Source organism: Haliaeetus leucocephalus, unplaced genomic scaffold (assembly GCF_000737465.1).
Source record: "Haliaeetus leucocephalus isolate CR32 unplaced genomic scaffold, Haliaeetus_leucocephalus-4.0 Scaffold406, whole genome shotgun sequence".
Taxonomy (NCBI): Eukaryota; Metazoa; Chordata; class Aves; order Accipitriformes; family Accipitridae; genus Haliaeetus; species Haliaeetus leucocephalus.
In genome coordinates, this window is record NW_010972842.1 from 3,101,560 (window position 1) to 3,121,427 (window position 19,868).

The 19,868-nt window shown below is 36.9% G+C and overlaps 1 protein-coding gene across 1 annotated transcript in view; it reads left to right on the forward strand.

Moving 5' to 3' along the window:
• The window catches only part of DOCK4 (dedicator of cytokinesis 4), a 248,424-nt gene that overhangs the window by 220,118 nt on the left and 8,438 nt on the right, over nucleotides 1-19,868 (forward strand). Inside the window, exons 40-51 of the mRNA XM_010574107.1 lie at nucleotides 580-666; nucleotides 2,263-2,367; nucleotides 5,223-5,364; nucleotides 5,968-6,134; nucleotides 7,426-7,512; nucleotides 9,230-9,406; nucleotides 12,862-12,945; nucleotides 14,787-14,906; nucleotides 15,267-15,388; nucleotides 15,650-15,770; nucleotides 16,289-16,370; nucleotides 16,588-16,697. Coding sequence (XP_010572409.1) covers nucleotides 580-666; nucleotides 2,263-2,367; nucleotides 5,223-5,364; nucleotides 5,968-6,134; nucleotides 7,426-7,512; nucleotides 9,230-9,406; nucleotides 12,862-12,945; nucleotides 14,787-14,906; nucleotides 15,267-15,388; nucleotides 15,650-15,770; nucleotides 16,289-16,370; nucleotides 16,588-16,697 — 1,404 coding nt within the window. The remainder of the gene's footprint in view (nucleotides 1-579; nucleotides 667-2,262; nucleotides 2,368-5,222; nucleotides 5,365-5,967; nucleotides 6,135-7,425; nucleotides 7,513-9,229; nucleotides 9,407-12,861; nucleotides 12,946-14,786; nucleotides 14,907-15,266; nucleotides 15,389-15,649; nucleotides 15,771-16,288; nucleotides 16,371-16,587; nucleotides 16,698-19,868) is intronic.

Sequence of the window (19,868 nt, forward strand, 5' to 3'; positions counted from 1 at the left end):
CACTAATTATCCTGTAGTCTAAAATTTTATAGACACTTTGTGTGATGATTTGTCTTGCTGATAAACAAGCAATTCATTGCGATTTTGTGTAGCTAATGCAATACCCATGTACGCCTAGCAAATGTAATCAAACTGATGTTGATCATCAGTTTTTTAAAAAAAATTTGTAATCAGCTTATAGAGTTTAACTTGTATGGTGCAACAAAATATTTTTCAATTACAAAAATTAGGGAGGATATATTAAGAATACAATTTTAAAATGTAAAAATCATACTGTGTTGAACCAATCTCTTATGTAGTATCAAAAGGGATGTCTATCGCTCTTGCAATGACTTATATCTTGTGCAGTGATAGTCTTGTAAGAATCATTTATTAAACAAGTCTCTAAATATATTTTTCCATCCTTCAAACAGTACATCAGTATTACTCAGCAGCTATCAGTATGTCTAGTGGACAATATGTTCAAGTATTTTCAGTTACTGGAAGTGTGACTTAGTATAGAAAGAACAGACCACTAATAAATCACAAATTGTCAAACAGTTGCTTTGAAATTACTGAACATCTTTTACTTGCTTGCAGTGTTGGGAAAATGGCATTATCTTATGCAGGAAAATTGCAGAACAGTATGAGAGCTACTATGACTACAGAAACCTCAGCAAGATGAGGGTAATGTACCTGAGTACTTTTTATCAATCAGAGATCAAAAAGCTTTTTAGTTTGGGTTATAAAATATTACTTAGAAAATTAAATTTGCCATGGAATGGTCCTTAGGTTTGGTTTGCAACCTTTATTTTTTTGCTTGTGGGTTTTTTCTACAATAGAGATTATAAAAAAGGAGTGTAAGCTTTTTGAAAAAAAATGGGAAAATAAATGATCTGGCAATGTTTGTACCTGTACAGCACCCCTTTTGTGTGCATCCTTATGCAGAAAAATTATATCGCAAATTCACTTTCATTGGTTTCCTATGGTTTATCCAGGGAAATGTGCTCTGTGCAGTCCTTCACTAGGAGCAGCAGCATATCTTTGCAGTTGTAATTGCGAGCAAACAGCTTGCAACAAGCAACATATATCTTTGCAATTTTTTTTTTATTTACTGCTTAAAAATATGGTCTGTTTAATATCATGTAGCCAAAATGAAGTTTTCCTGGCACAGTCTTCCTGTTTTTTCTCTCATTTTTCTTAGAACTCTAAGCATTGTTTCTTTCTTCATTCTTTCTGATACTGTATTTTAAAGATTATTCAGTCTTCTCTTTTCTTGTCTGCTTCTGATGGATTCAGTTTATATTACAGCTTCCTTTTAAAATTTTCTGTACATGTAGGTTGCTTGCTGCTAGGACTTACTGAAGTATACTTAATGAAGAGCTGCTTAACAACATTATGCAAAATTCTCAACACACAGCTATGTGGCAGTACTCCCTGTGATCTGCTTATTCAATATATATTTAGATATCCCAATGGCAAAATCCTATAAGCAAAAACAAACTGACTATCATCATGTGAATAAAATAATTAGTTTATGCATGTTTAATCAATTGTACTTGTCTGTTTTGCGCTTGAATTGGGAAATATCCTTCTACTATATGTCTTACCTATGTTAATCCAAAAATGGAGGTGTGGAGATTTCTCATAGCAACATAACTAGGTAGCTGTTGATATACACACATTAAATAGCCATCTGCGTTACCTAAAACACGGCTAATACTGGGGTGGTTCTCACAGTGTTAAAAACTTAAGAACAGAGAATGCTTTGCTGAAATATCATCAGAAAAAGGGGACTTCGATAGTAAGATCACTTTGTGTCAGTGTTTTGAATGAAATAAAAGCAGGATGTATCGATCAAAAATGATGTTAATCGCTATTGTGAGATTTTTAAAGGAACTCACATTTGATTCTTAATTCGTTGGAATCTGGTATGATTTGGACACAACTTTTGAATATGGAAATAGGAATTTGCTGACTAAACTAACCACACTACTGCCATGTGTTTGGATGATTAGCAGATTACTGGGTCATATGTTTCAAACTGTGTTTCTATTACTTCCTTTTTTCATTAAAGATCTATGCATGTTGTCATTAATCTAATATTTTACCCCTTTAGTATAGGTACTTAATATTTAAAAGCAATTTTTTTTTAATTCTTGGAAACTTTCAGGTCATTAAGAAGTATAATTATTTAATCTGATGCATTCATCCAGAGCAGTGTGCTGAAAGACAATATGTTTTCAAAAAAGAATAATTGCATTTCTTATCAATCTCACCCAGATGATGGAAGCATCTTTGTATGATAAAATTATGGATCAACAGCGTTTGGAGCCAGAATTTTTCAGAGTTGGATTCTATGGGAAAAAGTTCCCATTCTTCTTGAGAGTAAGTGAATTGAAAAGAAACAAAATGGAGTAATTCTGGAATTCATGCTGTCATTCATAATCACTTTCTCTATGTGAGAATTTGATCACACTATATATAAGTTCTTATCCTATGAGAAACAGGGAATTTTTTGTGATAATGAATAAAATATCCTCATGTTTTCAGGATTAAGAAAAGGTCCTAATGGAAAGACAAGCGCTAGGCTTCCAGAGTCCCACATAAACTTAATATTCATGTTTATGTTGGAAACCATGCACCTATACTATTCCACCAGAATAGTACCAATAGACCAACATCATCTTTTCGTGGTAGTTTGTTCCCTTTGTCCTGTTCTGTTTCTGCTGGTGGCTGCTCAGAAGGCAGCTGTCAGAAGAGGTATTGCTTGGCAGTGGTACAATCAGTAATTTAGCATTTAAGTAATTATATTCTCAAAGTTCCTTTTTTTTTTTAAATGACTTAGAAATTCAACGTGCTGAGTTTCATTGATTATCAGTGTACGAAAGCAGACAAGATACATAAAGTTACTCTTGACCATTAATCTTGGATTCTGAAGTTACTGAAGTGCCCTTGAAAATGTTCTCATCTTCCACAGTCTGCAGTGGTTTAGCTGCATTGACTGTCACCTTGGGAAGAGAACAGAACCCGTCTTATTCATGGAGCTGCTGCAATCGTAATCCAAGCTCCTCTTCCTACGATAATTCAAATAAATGACAAAGGGATGTCCCCTGTATGGTGGAGGCCTAAAAAGCCTGATTTTATTTTGCCTTTGTGGTGGGGAAACTGACAAATTCCAAATGGTAAATACAGCATGAAACTCTCCCCTTTAAAAGCGATGCACAAAGAGTCTGATGGGCACATAGTTTTTGATATTATGTTAATATATCATCTGCATAAACCAATTTGGAAATGTTAATTAGAAAGAATTTAATGTCTAGATTACTAAATGGCAACTGATGAAGTAAAAGTACTGTAAAAAGTTGCACAACAGTGCAATACTTTCAGACCTGTAGGTCTCTCACTGCTTATGCATCTGCCCAGGAATTATTTATACATTTATGTCGTGGTTTAACCCCAGCCCACAACTAAGCACCAGGCAGCTGCTCACTCACTTCCCCCCCACCCAGTGGGATGGGGGAGAGACTCCGGGGAAAAAAAAAAGGTAAAACTCATGAGTTGAGGTAAGAAAAGTTTCATAGAACAGAAAGGAAGAAACTAATAATGATAATAATAACAATGATAAAATGACAGTAATAAAAGGATTGGAATATACAAAACAAGTGATGCACAATGCAATTGCTCACCACTCGCCAACTGATGCCTGGTTAGTTCCCAAGCAGCGATCCCCCCTGGCCAGCTCCCCCCAGTTTATATACTGGGCATGACATCACATGGTCTGGAATACCCCTCTGGCCAGTTTGGGTCAGCTGTCCCAGCCGTGTCCCCTCCGAACTTCTTGTGCCCCTCCAGCCTTCTTGCTGGCTGGGCAGGAGAAGCTGAAAAATCCTTGACTTGGTATAAACACTACTGAGCAACAGCTGAAAACATCAGAATGTTATCAACATTCTTCTGATACTAAATCCAAAATACAGCACTATACCATCTACTAGAAAGGAAATTAACTCTATCCCATCCAAAACCAGGATAATTTTCCAAGTTAAGTGTACATAGCACAGATCTATGCTTGCAGCACCAGCAATGAACACCTCAGAACTTAGTGCATTTGATTTAATTTTTTTACGGCAAAGCAGCTTGTAAGTCTGGCTGTGCTTGCTATAGAAGGAATAAAGAATAAAGCATCAGATTAAAGCTTTCACATTTTAATTTGTAGTTGCACAGTAACACTATTGCAGTTGATTTCTTGGAGCAATTCCCATGAAAGTCTGGGGTCTCAGAATTGAGTGCTCCCTGTCTCTGTTGTCAAGATACTGTAAGGACAACAACTGTTTCTATCTAAACCTGCTTCAAGAGGAACACATTAGTAACGACTTCTTAGAATTTTCTAATACAGATTTTAAAAGGAAATTAATTTAACAGTGTTTTTAGAAAAATAGTTAAGGCATTTCCATATTTCAAATGTGTGTGTGCAAGCAGAATCAAACCAAAAAGTGCTGTCCAGAGCTACAGGAAGCCCTCAGCATCGCCATGGTCTGTGACTAATTCCAATGGGTACTCCAAATCCAGGCTTCTCATGTTTAATGTAGGATGTGTGTTGTATCTGTATTCATGTTGTGCAATCTTGGGAAAGTAATGGTGCAGGTAAAACAAATTATGTTGGGGCCAGGAGTATTATTTTACTTCCTGTTGCAAAAACTGGATAATTTTAATTTACCAGGCTGATAATTGATAAGCATTTAGAGGATAAGACAAATGAAATGCATTCTACCATTTTCTTACGCATTGTTTTTCTTCAGAATTGTATAACTTCAAAGCAAAGTTTCCTAGTTCCTCATGGAAAGGACTTGCAGCCCATTTTATTGTCTTAACTGTCTGTTGCATTATATTTTTGTTACATATTTTATATAGTCTGATATGTTAGTTATATTCTTTAATCCAATAAGAACCATTTCTCCCTTCGGATTTTTATTAAAGCTTTAAGTATAATTGTTTGATTTTTCCAGACTTTTGAATAAAACATACTTTATATGGTAAAATTTCCTTCTTCTAAGTAACCTGTTCTTTCTAGAGTTCTTATTTTCATTCTTGACTTTTGTTTCTTATTTTTTCCTTATTTAAATGATGTAAAAATTGCCTGGAAAGTCTATATTTAAGAGCATGTGTTTGGACCTATCTAATGAAACCCAACTATTTTCACGTAACTTGCTCTTGGTTGTTTTTTTTTTTCTTATTCTGCTCAGAATAAGGAATTCGTTTGCCGAGGACATGACTACGAAAGGCTGGAGGCCTTCCAGCAGCGAATGTTGAATGAGTTCCCTCATGCCATTGCTATGCAACATGCTAACCAACCAGATGAGACCATCTTTCAGGCAGAAGCACAGTGTATCCACATAATCACAAACCAGTACACTGCAGTTATGCCTTTCATGCTTTTAAAAACTGTAGGTACACTGATAGCCAATTTCAATCACAATGTGCCTCCACTGAAATAAACGGTGGGTGAGAATTCCCCTGCAATTTGTCCCAGTCACTCTATTATGTTTGGAATTTTTTTTGTGTAATTGTTGGTTTTATTTAAAAATTCTTTGACAGGTTATTAACATGCTTACTTTAGCAGAACTATCACGGCTGTGATAATGGTGTGTCAGTTCAAGTTACAGTAATTCAAGTTCTTACTATACAACATAATGTTACCATGGCATGACATGTTCTGTGTAAGAATATATTTTTAATTACATCCCTATACTCCATATACTATTCCACGTAAGTAGCTCTATTTCAAAAATAAATACAAAATTTTCAACAAAACAGTATAAAGAAGTCCAAACCATCAAAAAATCTCTCAGGTTCTTTTCCTAAGCCATTAACAGTCTAGAAGCATTTCATGGTACACACTTTAACGAGTTTTTCTTCTGTCATGCTTCAGGAGTCAATATGCTCTGCTAATTTGAATGAAATGGGATAGCCTTAACTCTTTACATACAGACTTGCAGATTTATGCAGTGACACCAATTCCAGAAAACCAGGAAGTCCTGCAGAGAGATGGCATTCCCGATAACATCAAGAGCTTTTACAAAGTAAATCATATCTGGCGATTCCGATATGACAGGCCATTTCACAAAGGGACCAAGGACAAGGAAAATGAGTTCAAGGTAAAGTACCATGCTCCTTCCCAAGCTACTGGACCTATGGACTTATTTGTAACATCAACGATAGTCGTGTTATTCAACTGAGTGTGGTATAACAAATTCGCCAGAGAAGATGGTAGCTCAGATTTGACTGTTTCACTTCTCATTTTAATTAAAATAATATGAAAAATATATGGGAGATGGGAAGGTCTTGTTGTATATGGGAATAGGAGAGTAAAAAGTACCCATTTGTTTTTGCAAATAAAAAAAATTTGTGGTATATTGAAGGCAGAACTGGAGACAGCAGAGCAGCCTGCAGAGAAGTTTGTAAGGCAGATGGGAAAACACTGTTAAGTAGGTAATCTGGGGTATGGATAAGATTGCCAGAAGTGCTCTCTCCCTAGAGGAAGGGAGAGACAGTTTTGACTAAACTGCAGCATAATGTTCTGTTCCTGTGATATCAAGACTAAAAACTACCTCTGGACTTAGAGATTGTCTGAGAGAAGAGCAATAGTTCCTTCCCTAATATGTAAATGACTTCTGTCCCTCCTAATAAAAATGTCACACTGAAAACTCATCTTGCATTCTTCTGGTGTAATTTTAATTCTGACCCACTAGAAACACATCCTGATGCAGAATATATTCTGGGATTCAGACACACAAAGAGAATTATCCCATAATAATTTTGTTATAAAGTTAGAGGAAAGAACTGTAAGGGTAATAAATTAACTAAATTAAGTCACTGTTTTCCTTTAATTAAAGCATAGGGCTTTATTTTAATTGTACAGCTTATATATATTTTGTGTAAGCGCTATCCTATGTGTTGATTTGTCATTTTACAAACCTCTTGCACAAAGTGTTTAACAGCAGTATATTTGAGTATCCCATCAGCTATGCATTGTGGAATCTCAAACAGGACTTCACAGAGGAGAGCTGGTCACTCTGTGTGATCTGCAAGTTGTTCTGCTTCAGAACTCTCCCTTTTCTCAGATGTCATCTCAGAAAGTCAGTACTAAAATGCTAATTTAGTGTGAGTGACTTTTGGAGATTAGGGGACAACATAATAAGATAGAATAATACCATGTTTAAGAGCAAAGAACCAGCAGAAATTACTGCTTAGGAGTGGGTCCTAGAAAGTAAGGAGAAAAGTGAATGTCATAGGCTTCTGGGATAGACTTTTCAGTAGAAATTTGGATGTTAATACTTTTTTTATGTACACCATTACTTAAATGAAGGTATTCATAAAGAAAACCGGGAATAATTAAGAATAATACAGAGGCAATTTAGGGAAATCAATTGGTTTTGTGTATTGTAGAGTCTATGGGTGGAGAGGACCACACTGATCTTGGTGCAGAGTTTACCTGGAATATCTCGTTGGTTTGAAGTGGAAAAACGTGAAGTAGTGAGTATGAGACTGATGGCAATACATATTGTGGGTTGGTTTACTTCCTTAATTGTATGTTATTTGATGAACTACTTTAAGATTGAGTACCCATATCTAACTTCTTTGAGCAAGTTTTCAAGCTGGCTATGACAAAAGTATTTATGAAATATTTTGAGTTCTGTGGTTTCTCTTACCTTGAAAAGTATTATTAAGAACCACCCTTATTCATTTAAACAGTTGAGGAAGAAAAGTTGAGAACAATAATGGGCAGCCAAAGGCAATATTTAATGTCAGCAAATTACTTTCTTAAAACTCAGCATGATGTAACATTTAATACTTAGAATATCTATAGTTTAACATATTTTTCAGTATGCTTGAAAAGTAAACATTCTCCAAGTTCCTGTACTATAATAAACGCCATGTGGGTATATTTCTGTGTCTGCCTAGAGCTCTGTTGAAGTTCCCAGTTCTCGGCATGGGCAAGAAAGCATGCCTGGGCAGGGGAGCATGCCTACGCAGAACCTGTAGGAATAGGGTCTAAAGTAGCAATCTGTTAGTGACACATTGTGATTTTTTTCTCCTTCCTTGTTGTTATTTTTCTTAGAAAATCCTTAAATGCATTTCAAATGTATTTGAAGGAGTGTTCCTCCTACAAAGATCTCTAAATAATTGGTCAGTTGTGAAGCCCAGGACTATATCACCTGTAACTGGTTTCCTTCCTGTCAAAGCCAGTCTTACAGTAGTCCCATTAAATATAGGGATACCATTGTACAACTGATTTTTCCCTAGAAGTCTACTGTGTTTCTCTCTTATAATAGCAACAAAATGTCATTCATTCACCATCTTGATATTCTCCTGTAGAAAACAAAAATGGAATTTTGTAAAAATTAGAAAATTGTGCGACATGAGAAATTTTGTGAGTTGACTCCTACTGACTCCTTACTAGGTTAATATGACCCCTAATATGAAGATCCTCAGTTTACTATCGTATTACCATTATACTCACCATTTCCAAAAGTTAACTGTAATAGTTTTTCCTGGGCATGTACTAGGTCATGACTCAGATTTGTGCTTGTATGTTTTGGTAAATTATAGCAACTGCAGTCCTGTACTCTTCCCATCGTTTCGCTTTTTGCTTTTCCTGCAGTTCATGCTACCTGTGAGAAAAGCTTCCTCACCCTCTAGAGAGGACAGGTACATCCCGATCCAGGACTGCCCTTGACTACAACTTGGTTATCAGCTTACATTCAAACTCCTCATCCATAACGTCTAGTTGTTGACTTCACTTTGAGTGGGAGAACTAGCTCACCCATACTTAAGCTCTTCTCCGTGCCCTTAAGCACGGTGAAGCTCTCCCTGACCTCAAGCCCAATTTAGGTAAAGTTGCCAAGGACAATTTAGCCCTGAATTCCAAGAGTTCCACCACAGGCTGAAGTGTGTGAGCGTTTTGCAGCAAGGGCTGAGTATGTCTAAACGTCAGATGGTGAATCTACAAGAGAGGGAGGGTTGTTTGTTTTGGTCCTTGATTATATGATGAAATTAATTCTCTCTGTGCTCAGAATGTACACTCAGAGAGTGTAGCCCAGGTGAGAAGAACTTTTTCTGCCCCCAATACTCTAGAACATAGAATAACATTGTTTTAACATCTTTTAAGAAATCAGAAATTACCTTTAATATATTTCATCTTTTGACTGAAGATTAAGTATGTTTGCAATGTTCCTCACTCCTCTTTCAGGTGGAAATGAGTCCCCTTGAGAATGCTATTGAAGTCTTAGAAAATAAGAACCAGCAGCTGAGAACACTGATTAGTCAGTGTCAAACTCGACAAATGCAAAATATTAACCCTCTCACGATGTGTCTAAATGGGGTCATTGATGCAGCAGTTAATGGTGGCGTTGCTAGATACCAAGAGGTAAATAATTTATTTTCTGCTTATTAAAAATCTGTTATAAGACAGTTTCTTACTGATTTCTTTCTCTGTACAGATGCAGCTTCTCTGTATGAATTGAGGGCAGAAAGTACTATATCAATAATAGTTTTAAGTATACCTGTATTGCAGTTTTGGGTGAGGTGATGTTAAATATGTATCGCTTTATTGAAACAACTGTGTTGCTGCAGATAGTCCCATAGATTTACTCCAGTGATGAGTCGATTCACAATTACCTTGCATTCTTTAGTGGTTTGTTTGGGGATTTTTAATTAAATAGTTAATTGTGACTATTATAATATATTCCCTCGCCCCTGCCCTTCTAGGTCAGGAGCTACTTGTGGCTGACCACCAAATTTACTTTTGTGTGCTGACATTCTAATTTTAAGAGCGAAATATATACATATATATACATAAAATTCTTAACAAGAAATTTATTATCTTGAAGAATCATGCTTTTCTAGATCCTTCTGCTTTCTCTTCTCCAAGTTTTTAAGGAAAGCTATTTTCTGGAAAAATCTAGTAAGATATAATACATATAATTAAGAAATGCCTAACACTGGATTTGTTCCTAAAAGCTGTTCCTCATTATTATGATCTCTGAATCACCTTAGGAGAACCTTAAATGTTTCAGATGCTGTATTTCCATAAAATTCTGTGGAATTTTGAAACTGCAGTAAAAAGAAATGAAGGATTTTTTTTTTTTCAGCTCAGCTTGATCTTCCTCTGTCTCCTAAGTGTCTTATGAAATACTGAGTCTGCTGGTTGTTCCTTTTCCATTGAAAATGTCAAGTTGAATAACATTCTGTCCACTTGTCTCAAAGGCTGCAAGATTTGGTGTTCACTCAACAGTGTTAAATTTGATAAAAACATGTCTAAATTAAACGACAAGAAATTGAGTCCACTGTATTGTTAGAATCTGTCATCAAAACCGCAATGTTATGAAAATTGTGAGACTAAAGCCAAGCAGTACCACTTTTGATGTTTCCCAGCTGCCTTTAAACAGGAATAAAACTGTTTAGCATTGTAAAGTTCCACGAAGGGAGTCCCTTGAGAAATACAGTCATGTCAGAGCTATGTCTGGTTTGAATTAGCAATGTCAGAGCCAGCTCGATGTCTCTGCATAGCTTTCCATTCTTCATGAGCATATTAAAGGTTCTAGCTTGCTCCTTTCTTATTGTTGTTTTTAGCTGCAATTCTTGATCTCCTAGACAGTCTTCATGTTTCAATTCCCTTCTGTCCTCTCCCTCTCTCTCTTGCTATATAGCAAAATAGGACTTTTCATCAATTTGTGTTGTAAACACCAAAACTGCTAGCAATAGTTGTGAGATTTGGTGGGGGTTTTTTCTATTTCACCTCCATTCTCTTTGCATGTCCCTTTTTCAGTCTTTATGTCTTCCTGCTGTTTTGCTGCTTGTTATCTTCTACCTTCCTCCTTTTCCTCTCCTCTGTAAATGCTTTTCTCTGCCTGTTTCACTTGCTTTTGCCTTCTGCCTGTACAAAGCTCAAAACTCAGCCAGTCTTGGAGCATGTGGTCTTGAGGTAAGCATGCCCACGTCTTTACAGATATCCTCCTTCCCTTCAGGCAACTTCCAAGCTTTAAGAAATGTTAAAACCCAGCAAATAACGTCCTCTGGCCAGCTGCTGCCTTCTTGATTCTGCCCTCTTTCCTCCTTTTTCCTCCTCTGATGGGATAAAAAACAGTGTTCTAGTTATTCAGCCCTTTGGCTAGTATTGCAGGTGTTAAAGCTATGCTGTCACTGGTTTTGGTACAGGAACAGATTCCAGGAAAATCTACAGAAGAAATAGTTATTATGCAGCACCTTCATGTCTGCTAAAAAATGGCTGTAGACTGAACCACTGATTTTTAAAAAAATTTTCTAAACTGCTGGAAAAAGCATGAAGCGTGTGTTTTGTGCCCACTAACACCTCTCAGACTGCAATTTGTACTACGACTTAGATTTCTTTTAGCTCATTTACATGATTAATTATTGGAAACCACTGGTTCCAATAATGTTACTGGATTTAGTCAAATTCTGATTTTTTTTTTCCTGAAGTATTGGTGATTTTTTTTTTTGAAGTTGGATTATTACATCTCTGACTTGTATTACAGATCTGTATAAATCTCAGCCCAAAACCACTGGGACACCACCTGCTTGATATTGAAAGAACATTAAGCTTGTAGCTGAGGCCAAAAAAACATCAGCTGGCAGAAGTTTGTGATTTTAGCAAGGATCAGAGGGCTCCTTCTAACAATTTAAACATTAATTCTTATAATTCTACTTATCTGCAGCGAAAGGACCATGTGAATAAATGTTCTTCATTACAGGATCAGCATTTTCTAGACAGGTCTCGGCATTTCTTTGTTATTGGTTGTCACAGCATAAAATTTTGGAACTGAATCAGAGGAAGGGGTATATTTATCTCCAGCTCCACTGCTTCCCGTATTTACAAATGATTCTGCACAGAAAAAATTTTAACAGCTAAAGTTAGATGGAGAACATTGTAAGAAGTATGTGAGGGAAATGCTAAGACAGGTTCAAAAGGAAAACACAGCATGGAACAGCCACTATTATCCTCTCAACTCTATGGATAGAAAACAATGTGTACGTATAGGTACACATACAGACACTTGTTGTGACAAAATGCTCTTTTGAGAAGGTCTAGAAATCTCTCAAATGAGCAGCTGGGCATTTTCTTTACAGAATAGTGTCAAGAATTGTTGTAATCTCAATGTAATACCCTTGCAGCTTAGGATAATTGCCATGTTAAGAGAGATGCAATTGTGAACAACCAGAGGAGTGCTATGTCCAGGCCACAGCCGGAGGGTAAAATGTCTTTGAGGTGCTATAGCTGGCACAATTTGAGCATTGGAGATGGGGCAGAAAGTCAGGTGAGCTCATGAACACACCTGGATGTTGGCCAGATGCTCCTGAAGTGAAAAGTGTGGCTTTTTGACATCAGTGTTACTGTGAGTTCTTTAAAACATTATTTATATTAGGAGTGAATAAGAAGATAACGTCACAGCTCCAATACATATAATAGCATACAGTTCCACACTGTTATCTTAAGATACCTTTATATTTAAGGAGTAATGAAGCTCCTAGTATGAAAACTCCTATGTCACTGTTAATGGGGAAGAGATATTTAGTTCAGGTGACCTGTGTTTGGTTTCAACTCTGATTTGCAGTTTTCTGAATTTGATTCAGGATCTGTCCTGGATATTGAAACCTGGTAAATGCCACTCAAGAGTGGCTACATTTTATTTGCCCATAGTCTCCACCAACACATATGTGAATAGTCAATTATTTAACTTTTATTATCCTCTATTGCAGAAGAAAAGAGCTTTTGTTTCAAAAATATCATCTGAAACTTAAAAAAAAAAAAAAGTCACGTGTTTTTAATCACTTTATGTTACTTTGTGATTTTATTCTGCTTAGGCATTCTTTGTCAAAGAATACATCTTGAACCATCCAGAGGATGGAGAGAAGATCACACGCTTGAGAGAGCTGATGCTTGAGCAGGTAAAGTGGGGAGAAGACTGACTGGGTGGCTTGCTCAGCTGTTCTAGCTAAAAGAGTCCCAAAATAAAACATAAAATTTCAGAGGTTAATAACTGCCCAGTGGTCTTCAGTATTTTCTGAATTAGATTCAAGTAGACAGTAACTTCCTATACAGGCAGTTTTCTGGGTCATGTTAATATTTTTTCCCTAGTCCTTTTCGTCATCTTCTTAATCACTTCAAACTATTCTAAATCAAAGGTTGAATGAGAGGCAAGTTTTTGTCTTGTGATGCTCATATGCAAATATTTGCACAACATGTTTTACCACTACTACAGAATAAACTTTATCTCATGAAACGTTTCATGGCTTCAGCAAATATTTGTAAGACGTATTTTACCAATACTACAGAACAAACATTTTCACTACAAAGTTTAGCATAAGAGAAAAAAAAAAAACAAAACACCTTACTATAGTGGAATATATCTAATAATAATTGCCAAAGTAGGTAGGCAGTAAAATAAACACCAAGTGACTAAACAGGTGAGTATGCTATGCATTATATGATTTTTGTATTATTTCTTCATTAATTTATAAGACAACAAACTACCAGCCTCAAATATGAAGTGTCTCCATTTAGAAATGCTGAAAAAAATTATTTTGATCAAATGATCCTACTAAATATTTTCACTAGCGTTTACCTATCTTTGTTCTATGCAGCATGTTGAAATTTCAAACTTTATTGCCAGCTTGCAATAAAGAAGTCAGAGTATTGGAATTTGGCAAGATGGAAATTCCATTTTTCATCAGTATTGTGGTACATTTGGTCAGACCAGCTGAAGGGCAGATCCTCAGACAGTATAAATCAGAATAGGTTCACCAAGCTCACTATAATTTCGTTTACATCATGTATAGTAATTTACATTGCAGTTTTGATTTCTCAAGCTATAGTTAATCTCACTAACCCTTACAACTTAAAACTGGAGTTAATAACTTCCTATGACAAAAACATGAATTCCAAGCGATAGCCGTTAAACGCCGTCTGGCACCCACAGCTGGTTAACAGAAGACGCGGAGGGTTCGAAGGGCTGGGATGTCTGTGTGTGCGGACGGATGTGCTGCAGTCCTGACCCCGGGTCAGTGATGCTGCGCAGCTGTGTGCCCGCTCGCAGGCTGCCTGAAAACGTCAGCTAGTAGTTCTCATCCAAAGATATTACAGCATAGTGTAGCTATTTTGTTTTTAAATTTGAGTTAATCTGATTCCTCATCTAACCAATTCAGTATTTTAAGTGCCTGTGACCAAATTTGAGCAAGATTGGAGTTTTAGCAATGTTATTCTGAAGGCTGTCAGGCCTTGCTTCAAGAATATACATAAAGCCACCACTTACTGAGGTCTCTGGGGAGTTGGAATAGGATAGGGAACCGTGGACTTCATTGAAATTATGTTACAGGGTCTCTGGTGGATGTGGTCATTGCTCTTGTTTCACACCTTTTGTAACTGTTCTTGTAGCAAATGGCTTTTATTTAGGGTTTAGAACTGCTCCTTTGTAAAGTTGCCATTTAGCCGGATTTTTCACTACGTTATCCATAATGGTTTTTATATTAGAGTTGAATTCACATTGGCCAAATCTTTGGGAAAGTTGAAGAGTAAAATGGGAAAAGGCATAAATCCTCTTTGTGTATTACTGGTTTTAGTCTTAGGCCTTGTTTGATTACAGGTCTGTCAGGGATTTAGATGCTTTTTAATACAACATGCATTTTGGTGGATTTTTTTTTTTTTTTATTAGTATCCTAAATGATGATGAAAGCTTAAGGAAAATGGATCAAAAATGTATTTTTCCCTAATTTCCTCCTCTCTTCTGCAGGCCCAGATTCTAGAATTTGGCTTGGCAGTGCACGAGAAGGTGGTGCCACAGGACATGAGGCCGTTGCACAAAAAGCTGGTGGATCAGTTCTTTGTGATGAAGTCAAGCTTGGGAATACAGGTACGTGAGCAGGTGCATGGATAAACCAGGACACACTTTAGCTGCGATAAGGGTTGTTAAATTTTCCTAAGCAACAAATAGTGACATCTTTTGGTTGTTTGTCCACATTACATCTTGTAGCATTCTTATAGTACCACAAAGCACAGAGAAAGTTAATAAACTTTCCGTACAGTGCAGAGAAAAATAGTCATGTTTTACTAAAAGGAAAGTATCATCAGTGAAAAGTTAAAATATTTGTCTTACTAATGATGAAGCTGATCCAAAATGCAGGTATAACTATTCAGATGACTCTTTGTGTCTTACAAAATGCTTAATGATATTATGTTCCTTTTAATTAATCTTCTTTTAACAACTTGCTAGGAATTTTCTGCCTGTGTACAAGCTAGCCCTGTTCATTTCCCAAATGGAAGTCCTCGTGTATGCCGAAATTCCATACCTGTTTCTATGAGCCCTGATGGTGCCAGGGTAATACCACGACGCAGGCAAGTTAAAATCCTAGAAATTGATAGATTTTTTTACTTGTGGAAGATGACCCATGAAATACTTCTATTGTGTGCATGCTTCCCCATATGGTCCGCCTGAAGTATCTTCAGTCATGAATAGCTGATATGTATATTCTCTTTCTCTCTCAACTAATAAATCCAAATTAAACTGTGGAGATTAATAAACATGCTGTTTTCACATGAAAAATTATGATTGGCAACTGAAGTTAACCATTTTGTATTTCATTATTCTCATAATAGTCCCTTGAGTTACCCAGCTGTCAATCGGTATTCATCCTCATCACTGTCATCCCAAGCTTCTGCTGAAGTCAGCAATATCACTGGGCAATCAGAAAGCTCCGATGAAGTTTTTAACATGCAGGTACAAATTATTGTCATTCTTCAGACTAAACAGAATCTTTCTTATGAGGCTATTTACTAAATTCATGCTTCTATTATTTCATTCAGAAATTTCAAAGTTATTGCTGATACTTCTTTTAATAAACAAATCTTTAAGTGGGCTGTTAACCTCCTTAACTTAGAACAATTTTTTGTGTAACTGTTTCTTCTTTGTTAACTTAAGAGCATGAATTTTTACAAAAGTAATAAGCAGCAATGCACTATGATGCGAAGTCATCTGACCTTACATAGACTTTTCTGTCCAGTTGTCACAGTTGTGATGTAATTATTTTAATATATTAATTACATTTCTATTTATTTGAGATTTTACTACATCTTTCTGTAGTTACATTAATGCTCTTTATGCTGGTTTGCTATTTTGAAATGCTGAGAAACTAGTCTAATAAATTACAAGCTCTTTGTTTCAGTGAAAAATGTTATCAATTTTTGTTTTCTAAACCAGTAAGTGTAATGTAACAACAGCAACTCTTCTATACGCAGCCTAGTCCGTCTACCTCAAGCCTGAGTTCTACTCATTCTGCTTCACCTAATGTGACCAGTTCTGCTCCATCCAGTGCCAGAGGTCAGTGCTCATCTCCTGTGGTAAACCATATTAAATTATTCTTGATATGTTATGCAGCTGAATTTCTGCATGGTATCACTGGTCAGACATCAAATTTAGCCAGTTGTTTGAGGAATATGAATTATTGGGGACTGAGAATTTCTTTGTCATAAGCATAGAATTGAAATGTCTGAGTTCCATTGCATGAATTTAATCTCTTGACATATTTATATTCTAGCCTCTCCTCTGTTGTCTGACAAACATAAGCATTCCCGAGAAAACTCCTGCCTGTCCCCCAGAGAGAGGCCCTGCAGTGCCATCTACCCTACTCCTTCAGAAACCTCGCAGGTAGGAAGCTTTTTGGGAGTCCTCTGAACACAAGTAGCTAAGATGATGATAAAGGCACTTGTTGAACTTTGAGCAGATTCACTGTCTGCTCACTGGTGTTAAATTTCAAGGGGTTTTTTTTGTTTTCATAAGCAAATACTCTAAAATATTTTACATGAAAGAGATCTGACTAGGATACATGGTGCTTGATCACATTTCTGCTTGCTTGGTCTAGGTTTAGATATGGTTTTTTGATACTTACTCAAATGCAAAGACTTACCAGATGATGCAGCCTGCTTGTGTGAAACAGCAGCGTTTGTTCAATCTAGGGAAGAAGAAAGAAAGAAAAACTGTTATCACAGCAGTTGTCCATGTTGACCTCCCCTTTATTTCTTCTGAAATAGCTAATCCTAGCCACTGTGAGATAATAACCCACTCCATGTGGCAATTCCTATTTTTCAATGTAGTTTCAAAAAGAAGGACATTGCATTACTCCAGAGAAAAGAATGAGTTGTGTTCCTACCTTAAAATTACTGTTACATAGGTCTGTATGAAATTTGTATCTTCTGAGTTATCTGAAATGCAAAATGAGCTTGGTGAGCTGGCCAGTTTTGAATCCTTATTTCATCTTTTCTTCTTAATGGACCTACTCTCCTAAAGTGCTTTCCTTTAACACAGTTGCTCTTTTAATCTATGCCATCACACAATGCACCTCTTGCTGAAGCTGAGAGAGATGAGAACATAAGTACAGTGTGAAAGGCCCTCCTCTCAACACTCTCATTTCCACCAGAAATTTTGCCTTTGATAAAAAACAACTTGGTAGTCCAGGATCCTTTATTTTAGAAGTTATTTGTTGGTTTCTCATTAGTTGTATTCTTGTCCCTTGCTTCTTCAGTTATTGAATTGGGTCTTGACTTAATTTTTTCCTCTTTTCTGTTTAAGCCCTCGTGCTGTTAACCCGAGGGCTTAAGAAGTAATACTGAAGCTTAGCCAGACTGAAGGGCAGTTCTCGGGAACTACTTACTGATATATCTACTGGGCACTTTCTCAGCAGTAGTGGACCAAACCAACATACAGGAAAGACCAGGAGATGTTCTTTAAATAATGCGGTTTTACAGTTTGCCGCAAAGAAAAAATTATCCCATTTTTGCTCCCAGACTGCAAACTCTTGCTTTGCCAAGTGGAATGCGACTTCTATCCCCCACTCTACCCGAGATTCGATAAGGGAGGCTGAGGAGCTCGTAGGCCCAGTCCCCACTCTCTCTGAGACTCGCCCGGCAGGAAAATCTCCCAATCTGTCTCTACCCTCAGTGTCCCAAGAGAGGGTAAGTAGAAACTTAACTTGCTTGTACAGTGAAGTATGTTTCAAAGGTGAGAAGGTCTGACAGTTTCTTTCTGCCCTCATAACCATAAATGAGGATATATCTTTCTAGGGAAAGGTGCAATTTCTTTCTCTGGTGCTCTATTCCCTGAGCAGTAAAAATGGACTGTGATCAGAAACAAAATTCTGATTCTCTGCCTTCTGATTAAGAAGTGGAAAAGAAATCCTCAGGACAAGTGTAAGGAGATATCTTAGAGATACCTGCAACTCCCGTTAGAATTTAGATGCTCAAACTGTTCCTTGTCCTTTCTATTTTTATTCTAACACCAGTTAACTTCAACAGTCTTGGGTTGGAGCTTCACACTAAGTTAATGACGAAAGGACCACCCGTTTATTTTCACACTAGTTTTTTAACCGGGAAAGATGAGATACACAGGCAAATTCCCACACTTCAAGTCCAAATCAAGTCTTTTGAGGCCATAGCTACCTCATTTAAGGAAGTTTGGTGGACTTCATAGAACAAGACCATCGCAGTACTGCATCTGCTTTGCTCATTGAAATTGATGCTTAAGCTTATCTATGTACAGCTGTTTTCAGTCAACATCGATTTGTGCTTGCTTTTTGATCTCTAGCTGAGTGATTGTACAGTGTCTCTCCAGCTCTTCCCGTACTCTGAAGAGGAACGCCTGCTGTAATTGACTGGCCAACAAGCCTCCTTAGTTTTTTGCACTATTCTTCCTAATGGAGCTTTTTGGGTTTCATATTTTGGGGGAGGGGGTAGGGTGGGGGGGTGTCTCATTAAACATCCTGCGATGTCTCTTGTACTTCCATATGGTTTTATATTTCATTATTTTAGTATGTCCTTGTTTCTCTGTATTTCATTCAGCTTTTGTCTCTCTGTCTCTTCCAATTTCAGTTGCTTTTTCAGCCTTTGCTCTTTACCTTCACAACAGAAAACACACTTCAGTGCTTGCCCATGCAGACTCGCTAGGCAGTGAACATTCAATCCAGACCAGGCAGGAACATATCATCACATTTGCTGTCACATTAGAGTACACATGTAGTTACACCACCTCAGCTGAATGGTAACTCCAGGAAAACAGATATTACCTGATCCAGTATGACTCTAGTACAGCATAGATAGGCAAACCTGGTGTAGCTCCAAGTCTACCAAAGCATTCTCTCTAGGAGATGTTTTAAGTCAAGTTGAATTAACTGGGTATTTCCTGGTCACTTTGTTACATGGAGCTGCAACATGTTAGATCAATGATGATTACTTTTGCAGCTGGGTTTGCCATCTTGTGGAAGCCCAGCATAGTGCCTTGCTGACTGGGCACCGTCCTCTGTGAACACTGGAAGGAGACACAAGAATAGGATTTGATTTGGATTTCACTGATTGTCTGATCTTGCTTTAAAAAAATAAAAGGAAGAAGAAAAAGTAAAGTTTATCTGTTCTCATTTCCTTTGGAAAGTACATCTACATTACTTGTAGGATTTACTGTATGGTGTTTACATCTGTTATCAAGATAAACTAGTAACCCACGGATTATTTGAATGCTGCCAAAAGAAATAACGAGTGGAATTTTAAAATTGTTTCATAAATGTACTCTGACTTTTTTAAAAAATTGAATATTCAGAAAAGGAAAACAAACACACTACGGGTCAGCTCTTATCCACAAGAGAAGTGAGAACACTGCTACCAAAAGAGTCAGGGTTGGAAATAATAAACAATGATCTTCTAAGATAACAGCCATAACTTGAATATTGTCAAACATTGCACCTTGTTGAGATCCTGATTCTGCAATGAAATTATTGCAAATGCATCCCTGCGCTTGTTTAGTAATCTATCAAGATACCACTTGACGAATAAG